This window comes from Stigmatopora nigra, chromosome 21 (assembly GCF_051989575.1).
Source record: "Stigmatopora nigra isolate UIUO_SnigA chromosome 21, RoL_Snig_1.1, whole genome shotgun sequence".
NCBI lineage: Eukaryota > Metazoa > Chordata > Actinopteri > Syngnathiformes > Syngnathidae > Stigmatopora > Stigmatopora nigra.
The window spans coordinates 7,380,036-7,405,870 of NC_135528.1; the positions used below are offsets into that span (position 1 = coordinate 7,380,036).

At 40.5% G+C, this 25,835-nt stretch overlaps 3 protein-coding genes across 9 annotated transcripts; 1 reads left to right on the top strand and 2 right to left on the bottom strand.

Annotated features, from left to right (window-relative positions):
* Nucleotides 1-547: 547 nt before the first annotated feature.
* On the bottom strand, nt 548-16,267 carry LOC144214712 (uncharacterized). Of its 6 annotated transcripts, none has more exons than XM_077743327.1 (20): nt 16,123-16,267; nt 15,252-15,347; nt 12,836-13,000; nt 9,084-9,290; nt 8,618-8,686; nt 8,416-8,436; nt 6,788-6,951; nt 6,605-6,713; nt 5,638-5,742; nt 4,204-4,323; nt 3,756-3,874; nt 3,498-3,637; nt 3,158-3,399; nt 2,797-3,064; nt 2,550-2,730; nt 1,736-1,840; nt 1,584-1,634; nt 1,460-1,514; nt 1,189-1,398; nt 548-1,037 (listed from the first exon to the last, which is right to left on the bottom strand). In XM_077743327.1, the coding sequence occupies exons 3-20, from the start codon at nt 12,900-12,902 to the stop codon at nt 1,027-1,029; spliced, it is 2,244 nt and encodes a 747-aa protein (XP_077599453.1). In that variant the 5' UTR covers nt 12,903-13,000; nt 15,252-15,347; nt 16,123-16,267; the 3' UTR covers nt 548-1,026. The 6 variants fall into 6 exon arrangements, with proteins under 6 accessions (XP_077599453.1, XP_077599451.1, XP_077599452.1 ...); XM_077743325.1 differs by having other exon boundaries at nt 3,756-3,898; XM_077743326.1 differs by lacking the exon at nt 8,416-8,436 and having other exon boundaries at nt 3,756-3,898.
* meaf6 (MYST/Esa1-associated factor 6) lies at nt 15,773-18,714 on the top strand. 2 transcript variants are annotated; one of them, XM_077743332.1, is made up of 8 exons: nt 15,773-15,921; nt 16,683-16,798; nt 16,873-16,960; nt 17,040-17,085; nt 17,144-17,336; nt 17,773-17,802; nt 18,156-18,189; nt 18,409-18,714. In XM_077743332.1, exons 1-8 carry the CDS (start codon nt 15,832-15,834, stop codon nt 18,421-18,423), a joined length of 612 nt encoding a protein of 203 aa, XP_077599458.1. In that variant the 5' UTR covers nt 15,773-15,831; the 3' UTR covers nt 18,424-18,714. The 2 variants fall into 2 exon arrangements, with proteins under 2 accessions (XP_077599458.1, XP_077599459.1); XM_077743333.1 differs by lacking the exon at nt 17,773-17,802.
* A 2,484-nt stretch (nt 18,715-21,198) lies between these two features.
* Nucleotides 21,199-25,831, bottom strand: LOC144214753 (four and a half LIM domains protein 3-like). The gene is made up of 6 exons (XM_077743390.1): nt 25,710-25,831; nt 23,517-23,689; nt 22,326-22,500; nt 22,042-22,211; nt 21,617-21,803; nt 21,199-21,538 (listed from the first exon to the last, which is right to left on the bottom strand). Exons 2-6 carry the CDS (start codon nt 23,670-23,672, stop codon nt 21,387-21,389), a joined length of 840 nt encoding a protein of 279 aa, XP_077599516.1. The 5' UTR covers nt 23,673-23,689; nt 25,710-25,831; the 3' UTR covers nt 21,199-21,386.
* Nucleotides 25,832-25,835: the final 4 nt, after the last annotated feature.

The window sequence follows — 25,835 nt, forward strand, 5'->3', positions numbered from 1 at the left end:
TGACGAAAAGAAAATGTCATTTTGAGCCATTTTACAACGCACTAAAGTACACAGTATCACTGATAGTAATGATTCAATACATATACATGCAATATTTTTAAATGAAGTAAATAGTTCAATTTAATTTTGCAAGCATACCCTGCCAAATAATTAAGCTCTATCACTTATTGGCTACCAATGACGACAATAGATGTCCAATTTATTGGGGAGAATAATTGGGTGTCTTTTAAAGTACACACTGATGCATTATTTCTAGGGTTAGGTTACCTTGGGCTATGTTAACATAAGCAAAAGAGTTGACAAGTGAGTGGCAGACGCGGTGTTGACCTCCACCAAGGAGAAGCTGGCACTTGTTATAAACGCTTCATTTGCCTTCTGGGCGCAGATGTCTGACACTCGAACACACCAGAGTTATTCTTACTGGTGACAATCCCTCTTTTGGCTCGGCTTTCCGACCACATTTTGCCTCCTTGTATATCAGTCATTATTAAAGACTGTTTATGGTCTCACTCAGAAGCGCATTGGAATTAAAAACAAAAGAAAAATGTCCCTTTCATAAACCTTTATTTCACAGCTCCCCTTCAACAGGAGGCCAATAGGCAGCCAGGCTCATATTCATGTACATACAGTCTGATGCCTGTCGGTCCAATACCCCTCATGTTAAATAACTCAACATAATTCAAGACAAAAAGAACAAAACGCACATTGTTCAAGTGAACAGTATCATAACGACGATAATAATAACAACCATTTTCCCCTCCTTTTGGGGCTTATAATGTATTTTCTATAAATTCAGTCATCTTTAAGGTGCACCAAAAATCTGCATGTGACTTTTTTTTTAAGAAAACTTTCACCAGAACACGAAGACAGAATACTGATTTTTTTTTCTTCCTGTGTGATGTCATGGACTCAGCAGAGGCATGTTGTTTGTTTGGCACACTTCATTTTTCATAAGCTGTTGTGGTGTAGCATGAATCTCTATGCTGAAGCGTAGATGTAAGGCGTGTCCATGGATACGTGGGGGACTCACAGGACCTCTAAAAGAGACAAAAATGGATAAAAATGCAGTCATTGGGCTGTCAAGACTAATCGTTTGACATCGAATGGGTTATCACAGGGGGGTTATCACATAATTGATCTTGGCAGCAGCTTTAGTCATAAATGAGTTCAGCATTTAACATTTCTTACCTGCCACATGTTGAGGTTTCATGGGACTCGTTTTAATCAGGAGGGTTTCTCCAACCGTAACCAGCCCGCTTTGAGGGGAGGCGGGGCTAGAGCTGCTGTTCAGTTTCATAATGGGATCGAAATCGCCATTGGGGGAGGAGACGCCATTTTGCACTCCGTTCACAACGGGGCTGGGCACGCTAGGCGGGGTGGGACTCGTCAATTCGTCACCTGAAACATAAGACAGAATGAGGCTAGTGTTTTGGTGATTTTTTGGAGCTACATTAGCTACCTTTGCCAAGGTCCTCCTCCTTTCCGTTAACTTGTGGCGACGCCTTCACGTCCTTCTGTAACATAACATAAATAACTATGCTGTTTTGAAGAGGGGAGAGGATTTATGTTGGGGAAAGACTAACTTTATCGCCCGTGTCGCTTTTGCGAGTCCTCTTCATGATTTCTTCGAGACGCTATGGAGAAACAAACAAAAATAAATAAATAAATAACATAAGGAAAATAGATGTCTGAACATTTATTGCCATCAATGGCAATAAAGGACTTTTCTTTTCACCTTCTTCCTCTCTAGACGTTCTTGCTCTTCTTTTTGGAAGTGTTTCTCCCGTTCCAAACGCTGCTGCTCGGCTTCTTCCCGGGCTTTCGCTTCAGCTTCTTCTCTCTGAAAACACGTCAAAACATGATTATACTTTAAGGCTGTCACAAAAAGAAGCAATCGACCACCACCAGCTAAACATATTTTTAGAGTATACTTCCACTAGAGGGCGCAAAGACACAGTCAGTCACAACAACATATTAGCTACTACTTATTTATTACACATTACCATGACAAGCTTCAGAGAGTTTTTGCACTGACACGTGCACCCAAATTCTAATGTACACCTTTCAAAATAAGACTCCAGCCAGTCTCCATCAGCGGCACATGAAACAATTGAACCATTGAAGGAGAAAAGGCACAGTGACGCCGCTTGTCTGCCTCGGCGAAAGAGCCGCGAGCGACGGAAGCGTCGCTATTCCCGCCGCCGCCGCTGGCCGACGTTATAGAGGTCACCAGCTGGCGTGTGCCCGGGTGGACAAGGGGCTTCTCTTGACTATTAGGGCTCGCCCGGGACGTGAATAATCCGTGACAGCAGTGAGTATATTCTATGCGTGTAATCTGCTCGGATGCCAGACAGCGCGGGGATGCGTCTCTGCGTTGGGAGGCGCAGATGGTAAACGGCCTCTCGGCAAGTGGGGGGCCATTAAGAGCTTCCGTCAACGTTAATGGAAATTTGGAGGCTTCACGGTACTAACAGTGTTTACATTAGACGGCTTTGGAGATTTTTTGGAGACCGGCGACCAAGTAGGGGTTGCTATCCACACACACTGACCTGTTTCTGGAGCCGCTCGCTTTCCTCCTGCTCGGCTTTTGCTCGCTCCTGGGCCTCCTTCTCCTCTTGGACTCGTTGGGCTTCATCCATCAGCTGTTGTTGCTCGGCCATGAAACGTGCCTCCTCCTCTCTGCGTTTTCTCTCCTCGGCGTCTCGAGCCATCGCTTCCTCTCGGAGGATTCTGGGAGGTGGCATCCGTCCGGGTTAGCCACGTAACCGAGTCAAAACCTGCTCGGGCGGGGCTCACCTGTTCTTGTGCTCTCGCTCTTGGCGTTCCTGCTCCTCCCTCCCCCTCTGCTCTCGGGCTTGTCGGCGTTTTTCCGCCAGGACGCGGGCGGCCTCCTCGGGGTCGTTGGTGCCGGCCGACGGCCTGCCCGTGCTGGCGGGCTGGACCGTGGGGGAGGCGGCTAGCGCGGGAAGCTCTTCCCTAGGCGTGGAGCTTGAGGAGGAGTCCACAATTGATGGGCTGGGGGTGGGAGATGAGACTGGGGTGGCGCTCGACGTATAGGTGGAGCCTGTGCGGGGTGGCACACATGAATATTTCATCTGCATTGATTCATTGATGATTACTCCTTTACTAGCAGTAATCATGTTTTAGCGCTACTTACTCTTTGTCTCCTCAGAAATGTCAGTCTCTTCAGATTCTTGGCTGGTTTCCACGGTGACGGCCGAAACCGACTGGGACTGTACCCTGGCGGGCGTCTGGGCCCGCTTCGGGCGTGTTTTGGATCCAGGAGGGGGCGTCTTCTTACCCGTGGGCGACTTGGATCCTTGGACTAAAGGCGATAACGGCCGGCTTTTGGGGGGAGCGGGCGACGGGGGTCTGGTTCTTGGTCTGGGGGTGCTAGGACTGTAAACAGAAAGAGTGTTATTGACATTGATTGGGCTCCCAAAAAACAGATGATAGTCCTGCTGTTTATTCCGATGAGTTAATGATGGCGTTGATACCTGCTCTCTGGCTGGGATCTCCTCGAGCTTGAAGCGGGCGACGGCGTCTGCCTCTTGTGTATGCGCTCTTTGGAGAGGGCGCTCTTCTCTTTCTCGTTCTCTCGCTCCTTATCTTTCTTTTCTTTCTTCTTTTTGTCAACCTTAAAAAGGACAAGCACAAAACCCAGCAAGGGTGTCAAACTACAATTGAAAAGAAAAAATGTCCAAAGTTCTAAAAATTCTGAAAAGCACAATTCAAGAATGTAAATAAGAACTCACCGGCGTTGAATTCCGTTGGCGCGGACGCTGGGTGATGTCGGGCGTGCTGGCGGACGACACCCTCCAACGTTCCGAGCTCTGATGCTGCCGTGACGAGCAGTTGAGCGGGCTGGCCGAAGCTGAACGGGAGCAGTGGTGAGAGTCTGAGTGGCGGGTGGACATGCAAAGACATGGGCGGGTGGGGGTCACACACCATGCAGGCGGCTAGAACTCATCGGTTGCCATTGACAACCATGGACGTTCCAGCCGTTTGGGAGCCAGTGAGCTCAGCGTGAGGGGTTGTGGGCGGGGTCTACGTGACATAAGTCATCCAATGCAAATGTGTGTGTATGTGTATGTTTGTGTATGTGTATGTATATGAATGGACTATCTTAATGATGTTTTTTTTGCAGCCCCAACACAGAAAACCAAGGCTAAAACACATTGATGCAAAGTCACGTCCACTCACAGGAATCGCTGCTGTTGAACAAGGTGGCGGCGCTGCGACTGCGAGCCAGGAAGGAAAGCGTAGGCGTCATCAGTCGCTCCACAATCTTACTCTCCCACGGGCTAAGTCGCATGCTGCGGGCTGACACAAGAGGGCAACCATTAAAAAAAAAGAACCAATTTCTCAGTACATTTGCAACACCTGTAACTTCATACTTATGAAAAATATCGATAAAGACATGAGATTAATGTCGTGTTGTGTTCTGGTGTATCATTTCAAAGTGGCATATGAATGAAAAATGGAATTGTGGCAACGCTTTTTCAATACAAATTCAGTAACAAGTGCAGGTGGCTCACAAAAAAATGCCTTCTTTATATAACGTGCAGTTTACGAGCAAGCGATAAATTGACTGGCTCCTGTTGCTAGGCAACCGTGGTGTACCACCACCTCCTCTTCAATGCGGCAAGAGGAGGCTCTGCGTTAGCTGCCGCCTGCCTACAGCCAATGACTTTCTAAATGTCAGCGGATTTTTGGTTCAGGGCGATCTTATTCATAATTTTCCTGCTTTGTATTAGGTTAAACGATAAAACAGTGACACCATTACGACATTATGTTAATAGTTACATCGTAAATGGAAGCATTGAGGACCAGGAGAGCCAAAAGAAATGAAACTAAAAGACTAATGAAGCTAATTTCTAATGTCATGTTTCAATTCATTGTATATTTGGAAATTGATTGTATTGCAGTTTTCTTCAGTCATTTTATATTAACTTCTATTTATTTAGTTCAGTTTCATCTATCTATCATATTGCTCAACATGTATGAAAAGTGAAGTAAAAGTGTGAGTAAAAGTGCATATCAATTAAATGTAAATCAGTATACTAGTACATAAAACTGAATGTTTACAATAAATATTGAAATAAATCATTTACTCCCATTGACAAAATTGGATCTCTATCTAATACTGTAGCTAATTATTTCATTTTGTCACTCCTGGTCTTTCATAACAAAGTACATTCCCGTAACTAAACCAAAAAGCCAAGAAATCCAAACTGACATCACACCATATCCACCATATTGAGCCCACCACCACCACCACCACAGCAAGCTACAGTGAACACATGAAAACACCATGAAAAAAATGTCAACGTAGAAGCCGATGAAACAATCTCACCCAGACTTCAACGGTAAAACACCACAATGCAGACATTAAAAACCATGAAACAACCGTACCAAATCAACTGGATTAAAAAAAACAAAAAAGAACAATAACAACACGATGCATAAGACGAGACCGTGAACGTGTCGGGGGTGTTGCAGAATGACCCATCACCAAGCGCAGGCAGCAAGCCAGTCACCAATTAAGAACAACCCAACAAAAAAATAAAAAATCGGATTAGGGTAAAAAGAAAGAGTGTCGTGGGATGAGGACATTTAACACTGGCTCGCTCTTACTTCTGTTGGGGGAGTTCCAAAGCGTAGCAGAAGACTTGGAGAGTCTGTTGTTAATAACAGGCTCCACCTGTCTCGGCAAGTTGACTGTAGAAGCTGAGCATCTGCCTGCACCGAAAAAAAAAAACGCAACACACAAATAGTATCGCACACCGTTAGGTCTCCCCAGCCCGGGGCCTCCTCTCTTTGGGGCCAAACTACCCAGCCGGCTGGGGAGATGCTAACTCTTCTTTTATGCAATATACTATAACTTACTCATTTAAAAGGTCCAAACTGCGTTTCTGTTTTAATCTCAAAGATGAGCTTAAGTAAAAAAAAAAAGTGCAAGACGGCCTATCTGACTGTTTTTTGATCTAAATGATGAACCTAACTATTTGAAATGCGACGCCAAGCTAACCCGTTAGCTATTCCTCTTTTTAGCAGTGTGGTATATAACTCGCTCATTAGGACTTAAAACTACTTAACTGACTATCCATTTTTGTTTGTTTTTTTAAAAGATGAGCTAAAATAGAAGGAATATCAACTTTGTAGCCAGTAAGAAAGAAGCTAACCGTTTACCCGCGACTTTTCCGCAGTGTTACCTATTAAGAGTGAAAACTGCCATTATGAGTTTTCACCTAAAATATGATTTTAAGTAAAAAAAATGCAAAGCCAAGCTACCCAACCAGCGATGAATGAGCTAACTGTTTTCCCCTGTTCTTTTACAGCGTTTAGTGAATTTGGGTTGTTGTGTTTTTTTTATCTAAAAGGCTAGCCAAAGTACAACAATGCAAAGTACAAATAGAAAATCAATAGACGGTGCTGGCGTCTGATTTCTTCATGATCAGTCCAGAGAAGAGCTGTACTAAAAAAGAGGAGTGTTTGAAGGAACAATTGCGAGGGGAGGAAAGACTTTGGAATGAGAAAAAACAACATCCCATGACCATTTTCTGCTGAATCCAAACTGGCATTAAGCCCCATTAAAACTTACTTTCCCTGCGGGAAGTCTGGTTGAGTCCACCTGCCCAGGACCATCTCTGTTGTCGGATTTCGGCCCAGGTTTTCTTGGTGGACCTCTTAATGGCAGACTCGTATCGCTCCTGTGAAAGAAAAGCACATTTTCAGTGAAAGAAAGATTGAATGCATTTGTGGTGGACATGCATGATGGACTCACCTTATTTTTCTCCAGTTTTATCTTCTGTTTCTCCTCCAAAAGAGCTCGACGCTTTATGGCCTTCAGTCTCTGTTCTTCCAGCTTCCTCCTGCGATCCTCCAATTGGCTTTCTCTCAAACGTCGGGCTTTTTCTTCTTTCTCCAGCCATTGGGCTTTCTTTACCGCTGTTGGAGTTAGCACAAAAAAACGGTGTTACAAACATACGCAAGTAGATAAAAGCTTTCCCGTGGTGTACAAAAAAAACTGCTTTCGCAGATGCTAGTCTGTTAGCGATCACGCCTCGTTTCATAAGCGAACAATTAAACAGCAATTAGACTTCTTAAATTAAGCTTCTAGCATGCTGGTAAGCAGATGCGCATTTTGGAGTGACAGTTATTCAGTTTATTTCTGGTCTAATTGCGTGAACCTAAGTCTACACTATATTCCACATAAGTCTAAACTATATTCCACATTATTCAACATAAGTCTACACTATATTACACAAAATACTAAACTATATTCCACAAAATACTACACTATATTCCACACAAGTGTACACTATTTGACAATTTTCATATCCCTTAAAATGTTTCCACATCTATTCATATTCCAAAATCCACACACAAATTCTACTAACTCTAAAAACAAAGCAATTGTTATGTTCTATGCTAAATGAAAGGTGATCTGGAGCCAATCCAATTTGTCCACCCTCCACAAGTCACCATTTGACACCGTTTTGTCGGCTAATACCGCATTGCAAATACTTTGCCGACTCAATCCTGAGGAATGTCGCGACTGCATGCCAGGAAAAGATAAGATTTTAACTTCCATTCACTGTTCAGCAACTCTCAGCAAAGAAGCCTCAATGGGGAAACTCTTCTGGTAATCCAATTGCCCGGAAAAAAAATCCCATTATCCCCGCAGGATTACGTCAGAATTGCGGAAAATACATCGGGTTAAGGCTTCTGTTTGTGCTCATGGGGGTTTAACCATTCGATATCCAAATTGAATTCTATCAGCACCAATACGAGGCAACCAATCACGCGGAGTCCAATTGTCCTTCCCCCTTATTACTAGTCGACGTTCAATCCATTAGAAGTAGGAAGGATGGCAGTGAATAAACAATAATTCATATCATTGAAGAGTTAACCAAATATACAAAATATTTCTGTGAATGTCCTTTCCATTAGAAATGACCATTCATATCAGGAAATTAGACGCTACTGAAGCAGAACAAATCTTAAATATTGCAATAAAACAGATTCAAGTGCGGAGCGCCGGCAGCGTTACCACATGCTAATGAACACGGTAATTAGATCTAATCGCTGTGATAGGGCTGCTTTCAGCTCATATTAAAGATGCCTCATTTGACAGACCCGAGGTAAACTAATAATCATATTTCAGGGAACAAGCCTCAAGTCATTATTTGCCTTCATTTAAAAAAAAAAGCACTCGAGGTCAAAAGGTCACACGAATGAAATCTGGTGAGAGCTGAATCATGCAAAAATGAGGTTAGCATGCATAAAGTGAAATATTAGCTTGTGTACCATAAAATATAATGATGTATATTTGTAAACTATGATTTCCAGTTAATGATTCCATCTACGTGATGGCCAATTAGGTTGTCAGTTTTTGGTAAAGCACCTTACCTTGCAGCTGTGTTTGCTGTTCTGAAAGCCATGCAAGGAGACAACAACAAAATGTCAATAACCATCAGCATACCGTCGAAAAGGGGACGAGAGAGAGAGAAGAGGTTGTTAGAGAGAAGCAGAAACATGCATCAAATGGCTGAGCGGGAATACTATAGGTTAATGGCTAAGATTTACGGCAAATGGAAAATTTGATACTCACCGATATATCTTGCTCTTTCGTCTCGTCTTTGTTTGGCCAGTTTTTGTCGCTGCTCTGAGTTTACAGCATCTGCAATATAGATCAAATTAAATGCTTTTAATTGCAGTTAAACTTTCTGAGGTGAGTGTTTCATCATTATTTTGATTGCGGACAAAAGCAGACATTTGCTAATATATGAGTTGCGTTATTATGGTGTCTTAAAATATATATAACACAATGAGTCCAGCTCTAAATCATCCCTAACCACCCTTCCCCCTTGTTTTATTATACTTGAGAGATTGTCTAGAGGGATTCAAGCATTTCTGCCCACCACAGCTTGATGAATTTTCAAGGTCAAAAGCAGCTACAACGGAAATGGGAAAAAAACACATCCAGCTCCCCTGTGAATTTCATCTATCACGTCTTTTGGCTGCCCACTCAACGTCGAAGGTCAATGGCATCAGACAGGAGAGTGCACCAAACTCACCTTTCTTGGGGGGTTGGGCAGTCCCCGTGGGGGGCTTTTCCGTCTTAAAGGACGCATCGATATCGGTGGGGGTTTCCGCTTTCGTGGCGGAATCCGTTTTCGGGGAAAGATCGGTGTTGGCCGAGTCGTCCGGGGTCAAAAAGACGCTGGGTAGACACTGGTCTTCATTTTGGATGGGTGGACAGTCACCACCATGCAAGGGCAGAGCTAGGAAAGGGGGACACATTGAGGCAACGTCATGATAATGTGGGAAGAATGGCACAGATTTTCTTCATTGCTGACACATTATTAAACACCTGGAGGTTCATTAGCGCAAACAAGTCAAGCTCATTAGAACTTGGCGTTCACACCAAGTTCTCACTTGATGCACATTTATTTGCCTTCTTGATTTGAAAGCAAAGTCATTCAATAAAATCATTCCCATTATGTATTCATAATTCCACTGTGAAATTTGATGCCTGATTTGCAGGTTGGATCAGGAGGACGAAAAAAATAATGACGTACTAGCTGAATTAGTAATTGAGCATAATATTAAATATGCTAAGATCGACTGGCAAAGAGTACAATATTTTTTAACACAATGCTATCTTGAAATAGAGTTAAGGCCAATTCTTGTTTGGGTTTGCCAACAACGAGCAGATGGTGAATGGTGCTCTCTCCTTGTTAGGTTCCAACAAGCACTTAGCAAACCACATGAATTAAAAGGTTAAATTGGCCTACTTTCCAAAACGCTAATGAGGAATGTTGGAAAGTAAAGTTGGAGTATTAAAAAATGTGAACTTGTTCACCGCTATCGTCGGTCTGGTGACCGCATGACAGATTCAGTGGCCTCCATTTCCCACTTTTTGCTCCCATCTCAGGTTTCTGTGCCACCGCGATGGAGTCAGTCGGCGTTTATAAATAGCGACGGGCGCCATACTGAGAATGTCAGCCATAAAAGGGACGGTGGTCAGATGAGGCACCTTGGGACTTGCTACGGCCAGCTGACTGAAGGTGCAACTTCACTGAACACAAAGTAGGCTTTTTTGGGGGTCAGTTAGCTTCAAAACTAGCATTAGCATCATCCAAATGGTTTTTTAGGCTAGCTACAATCTACACAGTCAAATGTAATGGTTTCTAGTGCGACTTCCATGAATCAGTTTTCATTCATAAATGGCAACAGTTCATTGAATTAACAGGTGGGGGTGCCGGAGCCCCCCTGGTCCTGTGTGAAGCAGGTCAGACTCCATGTCGCTAAAAGTCCAGTGCATGCGAGCGTTGTTGAATCTGGGTCACGCCACCTCAGGAATTTCAGGCACTCACAACTCAACCACCAAACATACACAAAAACTATCTCTCTTGGATGTCCAATGGGATCAGTTCAAATCTTTAAAAGTTGTGCTCAAGCGTCACATTTCCTCGCAAATCCACGCAAGCAACAAGCGTCCACCACGCCCAAGTGGAGAAGAGGAAGAACATTCCTGACTTTACGTTTTCAAATAAAAGAAGTTGCTACTTGGGAAGAATAATAGAAGAAAGCATAAGGTTAGGAAGTTTGCCATCTAGCACACATGACGTCAAAAAAAAAAAAAAAAAATCAACATTTCCGAAGTCTGTAGAGAGGAAGACGAAGGCAGGATGTGAGACTCCTGAGCGAAGATTGGTCTCCAGCTGATTTTAAACAAAGAAGTGTGTTAGCAAGGCACAAAAGCTGAAACACAGCCACATATTCATCATAAATGAATCATTCATTCTTCATATTTTCCGGCTATACTCTTCACCAGCTGGAAGTAGATAGCCAAAAACAAGGTCAGCAGTATAAATGACTTCAACCCTATTTAGTTGGAAAATGTGATGTCATGTCGATTATAGAAGTCCAATTATTTATCTCCTAGGACACTTCTAATCAATATGAACTTTGAGAACAGCAAATTAATTGGTTGTTGTTTTTGCATTCAGAGGCAAAATTCAAAAAGCCCGAAGTTTAAGAACAACAATAAATCGGTGGGATGTGTCATGTTTGTGTCGGAAACTCAAGTCATATCAACACAAGAGTCAACATAGTAACCAACCACAGCTGATTTGCTCCCTCCCAACACTTTTGTTTGACTCTTAAAGTAGGACATAGCTCAAAAAACAGAACTCGCAACAACAAATGATCTGTAATTGTCCCAAAATGAACATGCACCACCAAAAAAGCTAAGTGTTAATCTCTGGACTATTAAGTGACGCTCAATTTGAGCCTAAATTCCACCCTTTGCACGTGAGCTAATCCTCCAAAAAGGATTAATAACATCAATGGCAAGTGGATTTTTATTTTGTTCAACCCGCAACAAAAACGGGGAGGGAAATATGAGTAATCTGAGTATAAGCCCTCAGGAAGCTCTTTCATTTCATTCTTCTGACTGTGAAGGCAGGCTAGCTATCCTGGCCTTTTCTGTGCAGATTTAGAACATCTGCCCCCGCCTTTGCTGACGTGGAATTCCGTCCGTCTACAGTCTCTGTTAGGAACACACCCATTCTCTAAAAAAAACAACTGCCCTCCACTTTTGTGAACCACGATACTTATTCAGCTAGTGTTGCAAAGTTTCTGGATCGTATTTCTTGACAGCGTGCCAATAAAATGACGTCAAACGTAGCCAGCCTCAGACAAAAGGGAGTGAGTCGACATCTCGTGATTGTTTCCACAGAGAAAACTGAAACTCTGACTGTGGGGCTACACACGTATCACAAGTCCAAAGGTTTACAATAGGCACCTATGACAGACTCCATTTTTGAAGTCACATCTTTCCAAAAAAAAAAACGAGTCCAAAGTTCCAAGAATTATCTGTCACAAACAATTTTTGGTAGTTGGTTAATCAGTGATTATTTTGGCAATAGGTCAGGCAATGGGCTATTAAAATCACATGTTATTATTCTGGGTTTGACATTTTACTGTATTTTAATCGAGAAAAAAATGTGACTGTTTTTTTAATCCAAAATACTTAACAACACAAAAAATATATGTGAAAATGTTTGCTTTTCAAGCAGATCCTGACAATTTAGATGTTGACAATGCACATTTTTTTTAGATTCATGTCATTGTTAATTAGCCAATTCGTCAAGGCAGTTGTCAGGTGCAATTCCAAAAGACAAGGATGGGTTTTGACACCAGCGATTACTGGAAAAGTTCAGCGGAATAATACGGCATGTGAGCTTATCAGGAATGCGACACAGCAAAAATGGCAGACGCTCTAGATAAACAGAAACATTCCTCATTCCTTGCCAGTGTCTCCCCTGAGCTCATTATAAAATAATCTTTTGAATAAATATGCCATCAAATGATTAACTCAATAGAGTCCAAATAAATTGGACGTCCTTCCCAGTCAATGGCACAAAAATCTCAATACACCAGATTTTTCTTACAGATATCCCTCGTGATGACGCCGCCAAATGCGTAACATGGCAACAGTGATCAAGATAATGCACGTCTGCTGGGAACATGGGGGGGGGGGTGATGGAGATGTCCTCCAGGTCAAGGGGAGATGTTTATCTCCATCTTCATCAATCAAGTTTTCCATTAAACCTTCTTGATCGAAGCCATTTTGAGACTAGTGTACATATATGGGATGATCCTGCATGCCCAATGAAGACGATTGCAGTATTTCGTTCTGCGCTACTGTGGAAGGGTGACACCAATTAAACCATGTAAGACTTACCACAAAATAACCATGAAATAACCCCAAAAAAATCCGACTCCACACCCTGACCTCATTTGAATTCATTGTACTCACATTTATGCGTCAGGGTCAGTTTCTCCTCGAAATGCTGTCCAAGCTCTTTACAATCCATGGTGTCCATTCAGGCGGATTGCAGTGACTTTCCAGATGCTGTCATTCCTCACGAGTATCCCGAGTACAGGAGCTGCAACTCCCGGTCCAGATTCAGCCAAACACGCCCTTTGGAAAAATCCAGCAGGAATGGAGAAGCGACAGGAAACAGGCAAAGTTGTTAACAAACGAGGATACGCCCAAAAACTGTCGATAGTTTAATTTATACAAAGTGACGCGATTGTTTTGATAATATATTAATATTTGGCGTTAACAGAGGGGACGTGCATTGTATGGAAAATCCACGGATGAACTAAAACGTCTCAGTATTGCCAACCGCAAACTGGTCAATTTGTTGAGTGACACTTAATTTCCGGTTGAAGTTTCTGCAATTAAAGCAAACACGAGCCGCTCATTTTGACGAACCGCGGTTTATTATAAAGTTTGGAATGTAAAGAATACATATAATTAGTTTATAAATATTCTCATATTAAAGTATAAGACGGAAAAATGTTATTACTTTCAACAACTTCATGTGGGCTATTTTATTTTGAAGGTATACCAAAGTTGTCGGCAATTGTCCAAGCACGATAAAGCCTAACTTCACGTCGTTACGAATACCGCATGTCAGAAATCTGGACTTTACCATCTGCTTGGACGACAAACGAAATAATTATTTAAACGTTCGTATATGTTAAAAATTCTCATTAAAATAATAAAGTATTCACTTTATTTATTGTGTGCTTTAATTGGTTTGTAGCGTCATGGCAGAAAAATATGTTTCCCTTAACTCTGTGAATGGTTTGGCCCATCAGATGATTCGGAGCAGCTGAAAACAGGGTGACTTGACAAGTCTGGGTACTTACAATAACAAGACCAAAGTAAACTGTAAAGCTAGAATTGTGCCATACTTTTACAATATTTTAGTATTTACCTTCATGAGAATGCTAAACGAACTGCCCTGATAATTTGGACGCTAATTGAATGCTAATTTGAACCATTTCCATTCTAAACATAAAGTGACAACAAATTATTTCCTATGTCAATCACATAATTGGACTGACAATCTTAAAAATGAAATTTTCCACTGCATGTATAGGGAAAAAAAATAAAAGCAGATTGAAGTTGTGTTGCAAAAATCAGGGGAAAAAATCAAGAATGAGGGTTAATGTGATTGACAACAAGCATAAATAATAAACACAATAGATATAGAAATAAATAATAAATAGAAATAAAAACAAGCAAAAACACTTCAATCTGAATAATGAGCAAAACTATGAACTATTCCTAAGGACACCAAGTATAAAAGAACAAGTGCATGCCTGTACTCAAAAGATGCCGACAGGGATTTGTGGGAGACATAAAAAAAAAAAACCTTGAAGCCCATCCACAAATTGTCAATATTATTTTTTCAGGGGGGCCTTTCCTGTTCAATTTGCAAGGAACAAATATCGTTTGTTTCGTCAAACATGTGAAATCGCCTTTAGCATTAACACAACAAAGATAGGGATTCAAGATGCTCCTCTATAGACAAAATAGTCTTCCACAAATTTCACCTTATTGCTTCATAAAAAGCCAGAAAACGATGTTTCAGCTGTGCTATCTGGAGGAAATACATGTCTACACTTGTCTGCAACAGACCGTAACACATGGGCGGATCAAAAAAAAAGTGTCCCATCATTCCACAGAAGAATAATTGCACCTCCACCACAACAAAAATAACACGAAATGAGTTAATATCGAGATGGACTACATTTCTGCTCAACTGATTCCTTTTTTTGACTGCAGGGATCATTAGACGAAAGGAAGCTGGTTACAAAAACCTCTATTCATTGTGAAAAATCCCCTAAAGTCAAAAAAGCGGGGGTACAGTATACACGTAGAGAAGGCATGAGATCATAATCTGAATATAACGACAGCTGCTGCTATGTGGGAGTTTGCAGTTGTTATGAAGGGAGTGGGGGGAATCTAAAAAATCTCACCAGCAGAGGCAAACAGGCTTTAACTGGGCCCAATTAGAATATGATGGAGAAAAAGTGCCATCTTATATTACAATGGAACATATTCCAATGTTTTTTCTCTTGCTTATGTTGTGTGGGGATTTATTCCACCACAGGTTTACTAAAGGGCATTCTGATTAGTGTAAAAAGTTTGATTGTAATTTACAATCTGGTACAGATAAAGGATTGGACTGATGTTTCCATTTGCGGGCCTCATGCCCACTCAGTCACATTGCACACACAGAGAGTCACAATCTATGCCCTCTAGCAGTTGGCACACTCGTGTCATCACAAGCTCTCAGCTGTTCCAGAGGAGAACTCCCGGACCACAATTCAGGATCCTGGTGAAAATAAAAGTACGCTAGGTGTGCTGTACTTACAGAAGGGTGGTTTTCTTCGTGGGTGCAAGGGCCTCATGTGGGCTGTTCACTTCTATACCTGGAACCTTACAGCTCAACACTGGATTGTGGGAAGACCTGAAATACAATAAATCAAAGTTTAAATATGATTATTTTATGCATGTATAATAGCAAACACTCCCACAACAAAAACTGTCCATATTAGGGTTAGATCTTTTTAAGACAGTGCTTCTAAAAAAGGCAAATGTTAAAGTAAAGTTTTAAGTAAAACACACATAACAAAGACAATTATACATATTGTATTCCCCGTGTACATTTCATTTGTCAAACAACTGCTATCTCATCTCATATATTTTGGTCTTGTTTAATTAAGTTAATTGGAACAATGCTAAGATTCAACATAGGTTAGTTGTGGAATTTACCTCAAATGCCTGTCACTGGCAATAATTAGTAAAAACATTCACAAATGCTCTCTAACAAATTGCTCCCAACATATTTTCTAGTCCTTTAGCGCCGCCTGGTGGAAATAGAGACAAATTTAGGCGTCGCTGCGAACTCTCCCGCCGCCACCTTTTTGTTTTCCCACATTGCTCGATTCATCATGGCGATGCACGCTAAGGCTACTCCGCCGCAGATTCCGGACACTCGGCGGGAGCTTGCCGAACTGGTCAAGAGGAAACAAGAACTAGCTGTACGTTCGATTAAAGCGGTTCTTTATGCTCTTGAATTCGCCTCGGGCTAAATTAAAATGTAAATAAAATTTCCGCCGCGCTGTTCATTGCTAGCAGGCCTTGCTAAGTGCCAGGCTAAAACGGCTCCGTATTTCTTTCTGCTTTTTTAAACTAATATTTGCGGACATTTTGCTAACTTAACCGTGTGTTGTGTACATTACGTTTTACGTTGTCCGTTGAAAGCCGCACACTTTGCAAGACGCTCCAATACGTTCCATTTGAATGTAACAACAGCCAAATATGTTTGTGTGCTAACTAGCCAGCAGCTGGATATTTACCGGACTCCGTCTTTGGATAGAGTTCTCGCGCGATTACAGTCTTCAAACGTCATCAGACCTCGACATATACGCGTCAAAGCTTGTTCAAAACGTAAACGTTTTGACTTCAATTGCTGTCGGTGTCAAATTTCATTTACCTTTTTGTATATGTTATATATTCCCCCAGTGTTATCATATTAATAATACTTTTAAGGGTACATTACTGGAATGTACTGTACTGTATGGTAGTTGATCAAACCATTTGCACAAAACATTGTTTCAAACAGAAACATAATGTAATACACAACTGAACTACTCACACTGCATGTAATATCTATTCATAAATGAGTTAAAATATATGACAACTACAAGGTATAAACTAGGAATAGAGTAGCAATTTTACAAAGCTTTTTCCAATGTTGCCAAAGCTTGTAAACATGTATAATTTTCCTCTGGCACTATAGGAGACGCTTGTTAATTTGGAACGACAAATATACGCATTTGAAGGCAGTTACCTAGAAGACACTCAAATGTACGGCAACATCATCCGAGGATGGGACCGATACCTAACCAACCAAAAGTATGTGTGCGTATTTGTTTGTTTTTCCTTTTAGCTAGATGGTACAATAACACTAATTTAAATATTTCTTGCAGGAACTCCAACAGCAAAACAGACAGAAGAAATCGCAAATTTAAAGAAGCTGAGCGTCTTTTTAGCAAGTCATCAGTCACCTCAGTTGCCGTAAGTATACGTTACCTCTATTTTTGGGGGTCGGGGGAGATGGCACCTCCCAATTCTAATCTTTCTTTTTGATCCACAGGCGGTGTGCGCACTAGGCGGGATCCCAGATCACATGAACGAAAAACGTAAGTTAAAACACGTGACGTTTTAACTTACGGGCGCTGAGGTTTGGGTTCTCATCAGGCGAAGCGGGCAGCGGCACGGAAAGCGACGCGTCTCCGGATCTCCAGAACCAAGAAAATGAACCCAGCCAGGAGGATACAGAGGATGTGGATTCGGCCTTACAGGACTTGAAGCCTCAAAAAGCGGCGTCTTCCTCTTCATCTGGCAGCCATCATGGAAGCCATAAGAAAAGGAAGAATAAAAATAGACACAGGTAGATTAAAAAAATGTTTGTCTGCTGTTATTAAGGGCAGGGCTGCTTGAGAGTCGATCAAACATTTTGAGCTACAGTGCCTTACCGAATACTTTTCAACATTTTGTCACATTTCAGGCTTTAAACATGGATATAAAAATGTAAAAAAAATCTCCAACCACCACACAAAAACAACACATCGTGCAAACAAAAAGCGTGTCTGTTGCAGTACCAATCGTGCCCTGTAGGGGCACCACTGAGCCACAGTCATCAAAACCCAATTGAAAACGTCAAAGTTCTCCTTATCTATAATTTCCTGCTCTTGCAGTTAACACCACGTCAACGCAATATTTTTTTACTCTATTGTGTTTGTGTCTGGTTTCTGACTTTCAACTAACAGCTGCTGATCTTTTCCCCTTCCCTGTTGTAACGCTGACTCCTCCCCCTTTCCCTTCAGCCCTTCTGCCATGTTTGATTATGACTTTGAGTAAGTTCTGAATTTTATTTCCTGCACGTGGTCTTTTCTGCTAGCGTTCCAGGTCATGCTGCATGTCTTTGACTGCTCCGGCACCCCTCCCCACTTCCTCAATATTGCTTGTTAACGGGGTGACATCTCATTTTGGTTGCACTTGTTCAAAGTTGTGCTGTTTTTGTAAAATGATGAGCTGGTTCCGAGTTTGTCTGCGAATAATTAACTGAAAATGTAGAGTTTTTGCCGTGGTTTTGGTTTTTAGGCTCCTTCATGGTGCAGTAGTGGCATGTTTTTTGTCACTAGTAGCTTAAATTCACTTAAAGTTCTTCTTGCTAAACTCACCGTCCATTTTTTTTTTTCAAACACAGGTTCGACATGAAGGTGAACAAGAAACCAAGAGCTGTAAGTAATTGATCACTGTTATCTAGTTTGTTAAATACTGTTTCATGTATATATGGTATTATTTATGTAGTATTTAGTATTTCTGTTCATTTGAAAAATGTAACCATATGATTCATGTGTATTTAGAATTCTTTTTCTATGGTTGGTTTTTAAAATGGGATTTAAAATTTATATTTTTTTTAATATGGCATTTAAGGGGTTAATGTTGTCTTTCTACAGGAATATTCTACCTAAAAAGACAAATTCAAGACCACCAAGAGAAATTACTGAACTTTATATGCCTTTTATTTTTTTCTGTGTACCATTCAAATCATTCCCCAGTTTCCAAACTCCCTCTGCATGTTTTTCCACAAGGTTTTTGTTTGATGTTTCAACAAAAAAACAAAAGACTATTTATTTAGTAGGCAATGAACCTATATATTCCGTTTTTTTGTGAACGTCACACTATTGTGGATCCCCTTTAATCTGTATTATTTTTATGTCATGGTGTTTTTTCTAGAAAATAAAGTACCAGTGATGTCGGTATATTTTTTTTAAATAGATTGTCATGTTTAATTTTTTTTAGCGCAAAGCTTTACGGGCAAAATTAAGGATAATTATAATAGTGGTAAACCATTTTTAATTTTTCTTTTACATTGATAAAATGAAAGTATATTTTAATGTTTAATATTTAACATATCAGGTATATTTTAGTGGCACTGATAGAAGTCTCTTGTAGTACCATGATTGACCTGCGAGGGGCAGCATGAAGCCATACACCTTAAAATGCAAAAGAGCAAGTTAAAAGTAAACAAAATGCATGCTATGCTAACTTTAACGCATAGTGTTTGTATTTGGTTTCTGATAGATTAATAAACTGCCCACCAAAAAGCAACTTATTCTCCAATGCTATATTTTTCCCTTTCTTTGGCGAGTTTGCGTTTTTAGGATAACTATAGACTAAAAAACACATTATAACCAGAGTGGGAAAAAAGACATACATAAATTACACATGAGCTAGTCAGCCTAACTATGAAAAATGTGTGACTTAAAGTCTGGAAAATATTGTCATATTGATGCTAATTGTACGGTCCAGGATGGACAAATTCCACCCATTCAGGGATATTTTGACAGCTCATAAACATTCCAAATATGCTCTTAGTCTCCCACAGGAGTCAAACGACAAAAAAACACTGGAAACTGTAAAAGAGAACTTAATGCTACGTTGGCAAACATCATGATGGATAAACTGTGAAGTCGCCAAAATACATTCCTGGATTCATTGTGGAGTCACTTTTGATTTGAATCAACAGTTTCCAAAGTAGCTTTCCTAGAAGTGAACGCTAAAGCCTTCGTATTTTTAATTTCAAAGTATGAAACTTGAAACGGCCACTTCAATTATTGAAGCTATTAGCTAGAATTTAGCGTAGCGACGCACCGGAAATGTATGGAGACGCTTTTTTTGTGCCTCTATAATTATGGCTTGTCTGTGGGTAGATTCTGTCACGGTTATACATAGTTTGTTGTGCAACATACACTCATAGTTGAGGTTGAAAGTGATTTCAGAAATGGGTGTGGAAAGGGAAAACTGTCGAAACATAAAATGCATTCAATGCCAGTCTTCTTTGGTAAAAGGGATTGGACCTTTATCTCTGTAAATGAGTTAATCAACTTTATTATTAAAAGTAACTCGGAGACTGCGTTTTCCCCCCTTTTTTGTATGTTTTGTTTTACTACAAATGTAATTAGGCCACATTCCATCGGTAAAGGCCTCGTGTCACGTTAAGAAATTCCGTTTTTAATTGCATACAAGCAGGATTCCTAAACTCAGCTATATGGTAATTATCAAGAGAGTCACTGTAAGGGATACGTTATTTTTGTTGTCCTCTTGAGTGCGCACAGAGGAAATGGCAGTCTGTATCCTCAAGGCCTTTATGTTCAAATTGCTGGTTTGGAGTGACTTGTAAAAGGAGCTGTTTTGTTTTGGGCGGTTAAAAAAAGTTTCTGGAATTTGCGTGACGTGTAATCGTGGAAATGGGGGGTGAAAAGCGGAATATAGTGACGTATTTTTGTGGTATGTGGTTGTGAACTTTAGAAATTAGATGAGTAAACAAACCCCTACCTCAGAAACATTTATTACAAATAGGAGAGTTTTCTTTAATGATTAGAGAATGTAAAATCCTAAAAATAGGAGAAAATAAATAAATGAATAAACTCCCTCCTCAAAAACTCTCACTTCTATTTTCACTGATTTATGACTCCATATAAGTTTTGAGTGTAGAGCAGTGACTCAATACTACGAATATTTGTCACCATATCCTTCCTTTGCTCCTCTTGGGAGCTAAAAACGCCTCAAATGAGGTCAAATATATTTCAGGACGAAGCCTGGGAAAGTAGTGGGACAAAAAACAGCACCGCGTGGTCCTTCTTTTATTATTTATTTTTCATCCGGAGTTGATAAGACACAGAGTTTAGTTGCAGTTTCTGCTCGTAAAAGGCGATTAAAAGCAGGAAGTGGCTGGACGTTAGCATTGCCGCGTGACAACTTTGGTTTGGAGTTCACCATGAAGCGGCGGAGGTCACATTGGCGCCGCTTACAGTCGTATTTTTTAATTGTTTGCGTGGGTTTTATTGGTGGAAAATGAAAACCACGCACCACGGCGGTGTTCCTCCATCATGATGTCGCGATGATATAAATACGAGGTTGTGAACTGTAAATATTTAGACGCTTCGCTGAGGTAATTGTAGCACTGGGTTCGCATGGGAGCGCTATTTCGGGGGTGCAGAGTGGGCGGAGCTTCGTCTTGTGACTGTAGAGGTTGGAAGGACAGCTTTTTGAATGCATTATTTTAATAAAAATGGAATTCATCCTTGATTTTTACATGAAAATAAAAAAAACAGGTGAAAATTGCAAATAGTAGATGATTATGACATGCTAACATGCTACATTGCTACGCAGAAAGGGAAGATGTGAGGCTTCCTTTAAAATATAAACAAGCGACTATTTCATAGTGGACAATAATAAAATACATTTTGCATCAACAATGTCAATTTGTTTCACTTTGCTGTTAGCCAATGAGAATGCGTCAATAGTTCTGAATAAACTCTCACCTCAGAAACTTCCACCGAAATTTGCATGTTACAAGACTTTGGAAACAACAAAATGCTGTTATTTAAATGCTTCCGAATCCATATTTAATCAGTTAGTCATAAGTCTGTTATTCGTCGCTGTTGCAGTCTTTACACAAAATCTGCTCCCGGTCTGGAAAAAATCCAGAACCCACCAACGACACGGAGCATCGGGAACACTTGAAACACGGCCGGTGCCATTGGCGCTCCTCGAACGAAACGTATTTGCCGTCCCCGAAACCTGCAGGGACAAAAAAAGGGCGTCACCAAAACGGGCAAGGAGACGTACATTTGCCAGCGACTTTGTAATTTGGCCCACCTGTGATAGCCGTGTTACAGCCAGTGCATTTCTTGGCATAGAGGGTGCTGAAGCACTTGACGCAGTAAGGTTTTTCACCTTCTGAAGTGAAAGGTTGGCCAGCCAATGGGCTTTTACAACCCGAGCAGGAGAAGCACTCTTTGTGCCATACCTCGTCCCGGTAGGTCACGCCCCCTTTAGTGAGAGCCTGCCCCCAGAAAACATAAAAAAAAAGTTATTATTCCAATTTTCAAAAGAATATATTTCTAAATTCAATTAAATATTTGTATTGATTTATTTTTACAATTTAAAACCATTTGTCATTTCTTTTAACAATATTTGTGTACACCTGCGGGCGGCCATGTTGGTACAGACAATGCTCCCAACAATGGCAATTCATTGATTATATGAATTGGAGCCTATTGGCGGCCTATCACAGTGCTCACCTCGTTGCATTGCCTGCATCTTGGAGCGAGTCGGCCCTCGTAGCACGGCACGCAGTAGTAATTCTTTTTTTCCGGGACGAAGGCCTCGGCCCCGATGGGCTTTTCGCAGCCGTGACACACGAAACAGTCCTCGTGCCACGTGGAGTCGTCGTACTCCAACATTTTGGATCCTGTCAATCAGAAATGACATAGTAAACGGAAATGTTTTATTTTACTTGACTTTTATTTTTAATTACTTGTACTAGAAGTATTTTTTTATGTACGTAGGGAAGGTTTCCACTCACCAGGCAGAACTTTTTTATCACACACGACGCATTTGGAGGAGAATTCGTTGCCGTAACACTCGCTGCAGACCAACGCATCTTTCTGATTGGTGAAGGGCTCGTCGGACAGCGACCGCTCGCAACGCATGCAGCGGAAGCAATGTTCGTGATAGAATCTGTCGTTGTAAATCAGCTCCTGAAAGACAGCAGTTGAACCAAAAAAGGGCCATTTTATTTTTAATAACAAAAACATGTATCTCTGTTTATATTCTATGGTGTTTACCAAAAATCGACACAATTCCTGCCAAAACTAGTTTCAAAAACGCTACATTTGTGGTCAAGCCATGATTCTCGTTGGGAAATATTTCAGTTTTGTTTTTACAGTTCAGCAGCAGTTCATTTCAAGCTTTTGATAAATGGAGCCATTCAATGGAAGGCGAAAAACGGCTTTTACAGGCCAGGGAGAGAACGGGATGAAGAATGGCCGCCGCTCCGTCATGTGAGCGTGCTGGAGGGCCAAAGTAAGCAGTGGCCTGATTTACTGGCGTTCCCTCACACGGAGATTGCGAATTACGGGACGCTCGTGGCCCTTTGTGACATCAACGGCTGTTTTCATAAACACTTTTTTGTTCGTTTTTTTCACGGGATGACGAAAGAGTTACGAGTGAATGATGACCATACTTTTTCCCCTCTCCCTCTTAGTGGCGATTTATGGATTTTTAAAGGCTATCTTGCATCATTCTTAGCTGAAAGTATTCTTTTAAAGTCACAGCCTCCTAGCATTAGCATTCTGTACCACAATGACAATGTTTGTTAGCGATAGCATTTATTAAAATACATTTGTGGGAAAATTGTGGTATTTACAAGGACATGGGGACTTTTGTCAAAATACATATATATAATATAAACATTTAATGATCAGTTTGCTAGGACAAAGCTGCTAGCATGATGCTAGCTGAGTTAGCTCTGTAAAAAAAGCGAGTTATTTACAAGAGGAACGATTTAACAATCAGTTCGCTATGCTCGCACGGTGCTAGTTAAGTAGTTTGTAGTATTTGGGTCACCAAAACATTCCTACAAAAAATGTATATATTTGGGGATTTCTATGTATTTTGGTTTCAATATATGCTAATATAAAGCAAAATAAACTGTTTTTTTTAATTGAAATTGAATCTCAACCGTGACATGCCATTATAATCCAAATAATCTTACTTTTGCATTATGCTGAATGATTTCTTTACATTCCTGACATGTATTAGCGTACAGGCGATCGTAACACGGGATGCAATGCGGGTTATCCTCCACTTGGATGTACTTGCGTCCATACAGGGACTCCTCGCAGTTCTTACAATCGAAACGATCGCTCATGATGTCACCCTGACCTCCTGTAAAGAAGAATGCAAAAAAATCCGTCAAGATTCGTCGATATTTTTACCCTAATTTGGGCATCGAGTCGCATCAAAGCACAGCTGAGAAACCAAAACGGATCGAAAAATGTCTCGTGGGACTCCGTCGAAAAACAATGACATGACCCAGAGCTCAAACATCTTATTTTCCTGAAAAGAAAATCAAATGGTTTGTTTAGGAAAACCATTGGACATAACCATCGTTCAAGAAGACGTTGACCTTTACGGTGACTGCTTAAAGAAGCCATTTTTTTTACATTGGGTTTACATTCCATTTCTCGTAGAAGACGGCAGAATGGCGGCGTTTGGTATTAGGAGTGAAGACTGATGCTGATAACAAAATTGCTTCCTCTTGCTAGGTCAAAAAAACAAACTAGTCAAGTCAAAATATAGCATCCTGTCTGTTTTGCGTCAGGTGTTGTGGGCGTGGAAAGCGGTTTGGACTTCCCGCTACCCTATTTTCTCGCATATAAGCCATATTTGTAACTAAAATAACAGTTAAACATTTTAAAAAGGAAATTAAATGACTTAAATATTCATTAAGTCTTCTTAGGTCACATCAGAAGGATGATTGGACATCCGTGTCTGTCAATACAGCTAATGAAATGGTTAAAAATGGCTGTTTTCTGTTGATTTTTCTGCCGCATAACAATGACTTTCCTTCCGGCCTTAGTCTTCTTTTTTTGAAAATGGTTTTCTTGTGTTTCCTGTCCTTGGCCTCCACACATTGTGCTGCTTTGCAGCTGTTGTCTCGCTGTTTTGATTTTTTTTGCATTGTACATCCGATACAATCCTCACACTACTACTAATACTACTACTACCACTACTACTAGCACCACTACTAGCACTACTACTAGTACTACTACTAGCACTACTACTAGCACCACTACTAATACTACTACTAGTACTACTACTAGTACTACTACTAGTACTACTACTAGTACTACTACTAGTACTACTACTAGTACTACTACTAGTACTACTACTAGTACTACTACTAGTACTACTACTAGTACTACTACTAGTACTACTACTAGTACTACTACTAGTACTACTACTAGTACTACTACTAGTACTACTACTAGTACTACTACTAGTACTACTACTAGTACTACTACTAGTACTACTACGAGTACTACTACTCAGAAATGTTCACTAACACATTTTAGGACAGAGGTGGAAATATAACAAGTCCTTGTGAGGTCACTTTTCAACTTCATTTGTTTGTTTTTCATTTGGAGATCTGTTTTGGAATGCCAAACTTTCAGAGGTTGTTGTTTGGTCTACAAATGATGACAGTAAAATTCAAGAAAATCCAACCTGGGTAGAAAAAGGTTGTGTAAGATATTTTATAAATGTTTTTTGCAAAAGTTGGGAATTTATTTTGTTTGATTTGTGAGTCTTCTTTGAATATTCAAGTACGCCGTCTCAACTTTCATTCAAAGTAAAAAAAAATTGAGGAATGCCAGTGTGGTGGAAATGTGGCAAAAAAAATTGCATGGTTTTGAGAAGTTGGTAGGAAAGAGCATTATTTTTTTTCTTCCACCCTGTTTTTCAGTGAGCAAACAATGTGTTACTGTGTAAGACAAGTAACTAAACAACCCACGCGACACTGGAGAAAAAAAATACTTTTTGGGAGTGACAGAATTACATTTTCCTTGTAAATTAATGGTTTATTTTTGTATTTTACTTTTTAGTATATACACTAACCCTTTATTCTTTCATTTCTGAAAGGGTTTTTATTGTCTTTTGTTTTGATTGACATTTCACCAGAAAAAGATGCTGCTGTAAAATATTATACATGACATCACTTCAACTCATAATCCGCCTAGCAAAAGTCTCTACTAAAAAAATACTTTTCTACTCATAGTTACTCACATTTGACTATTTTTAAACACTTTAAACACCATAATTTCCATAATAGAAGAATATCCTCCAGGATGGCCAATTTTTCATCATTCACATAGAAAAATATCTTTTATTTGTTTCAAAATCTTACCTTTTATGCTTTGTTCCACTTCACCCACGCGTGTGTGAGAAATAATGTCAACCCTGCTGATTTCCTTTGGGCTTCCTTTGCATACTGACTTAAAACTGGCGCATCTGATGCGTCAAAAAGCTTCTT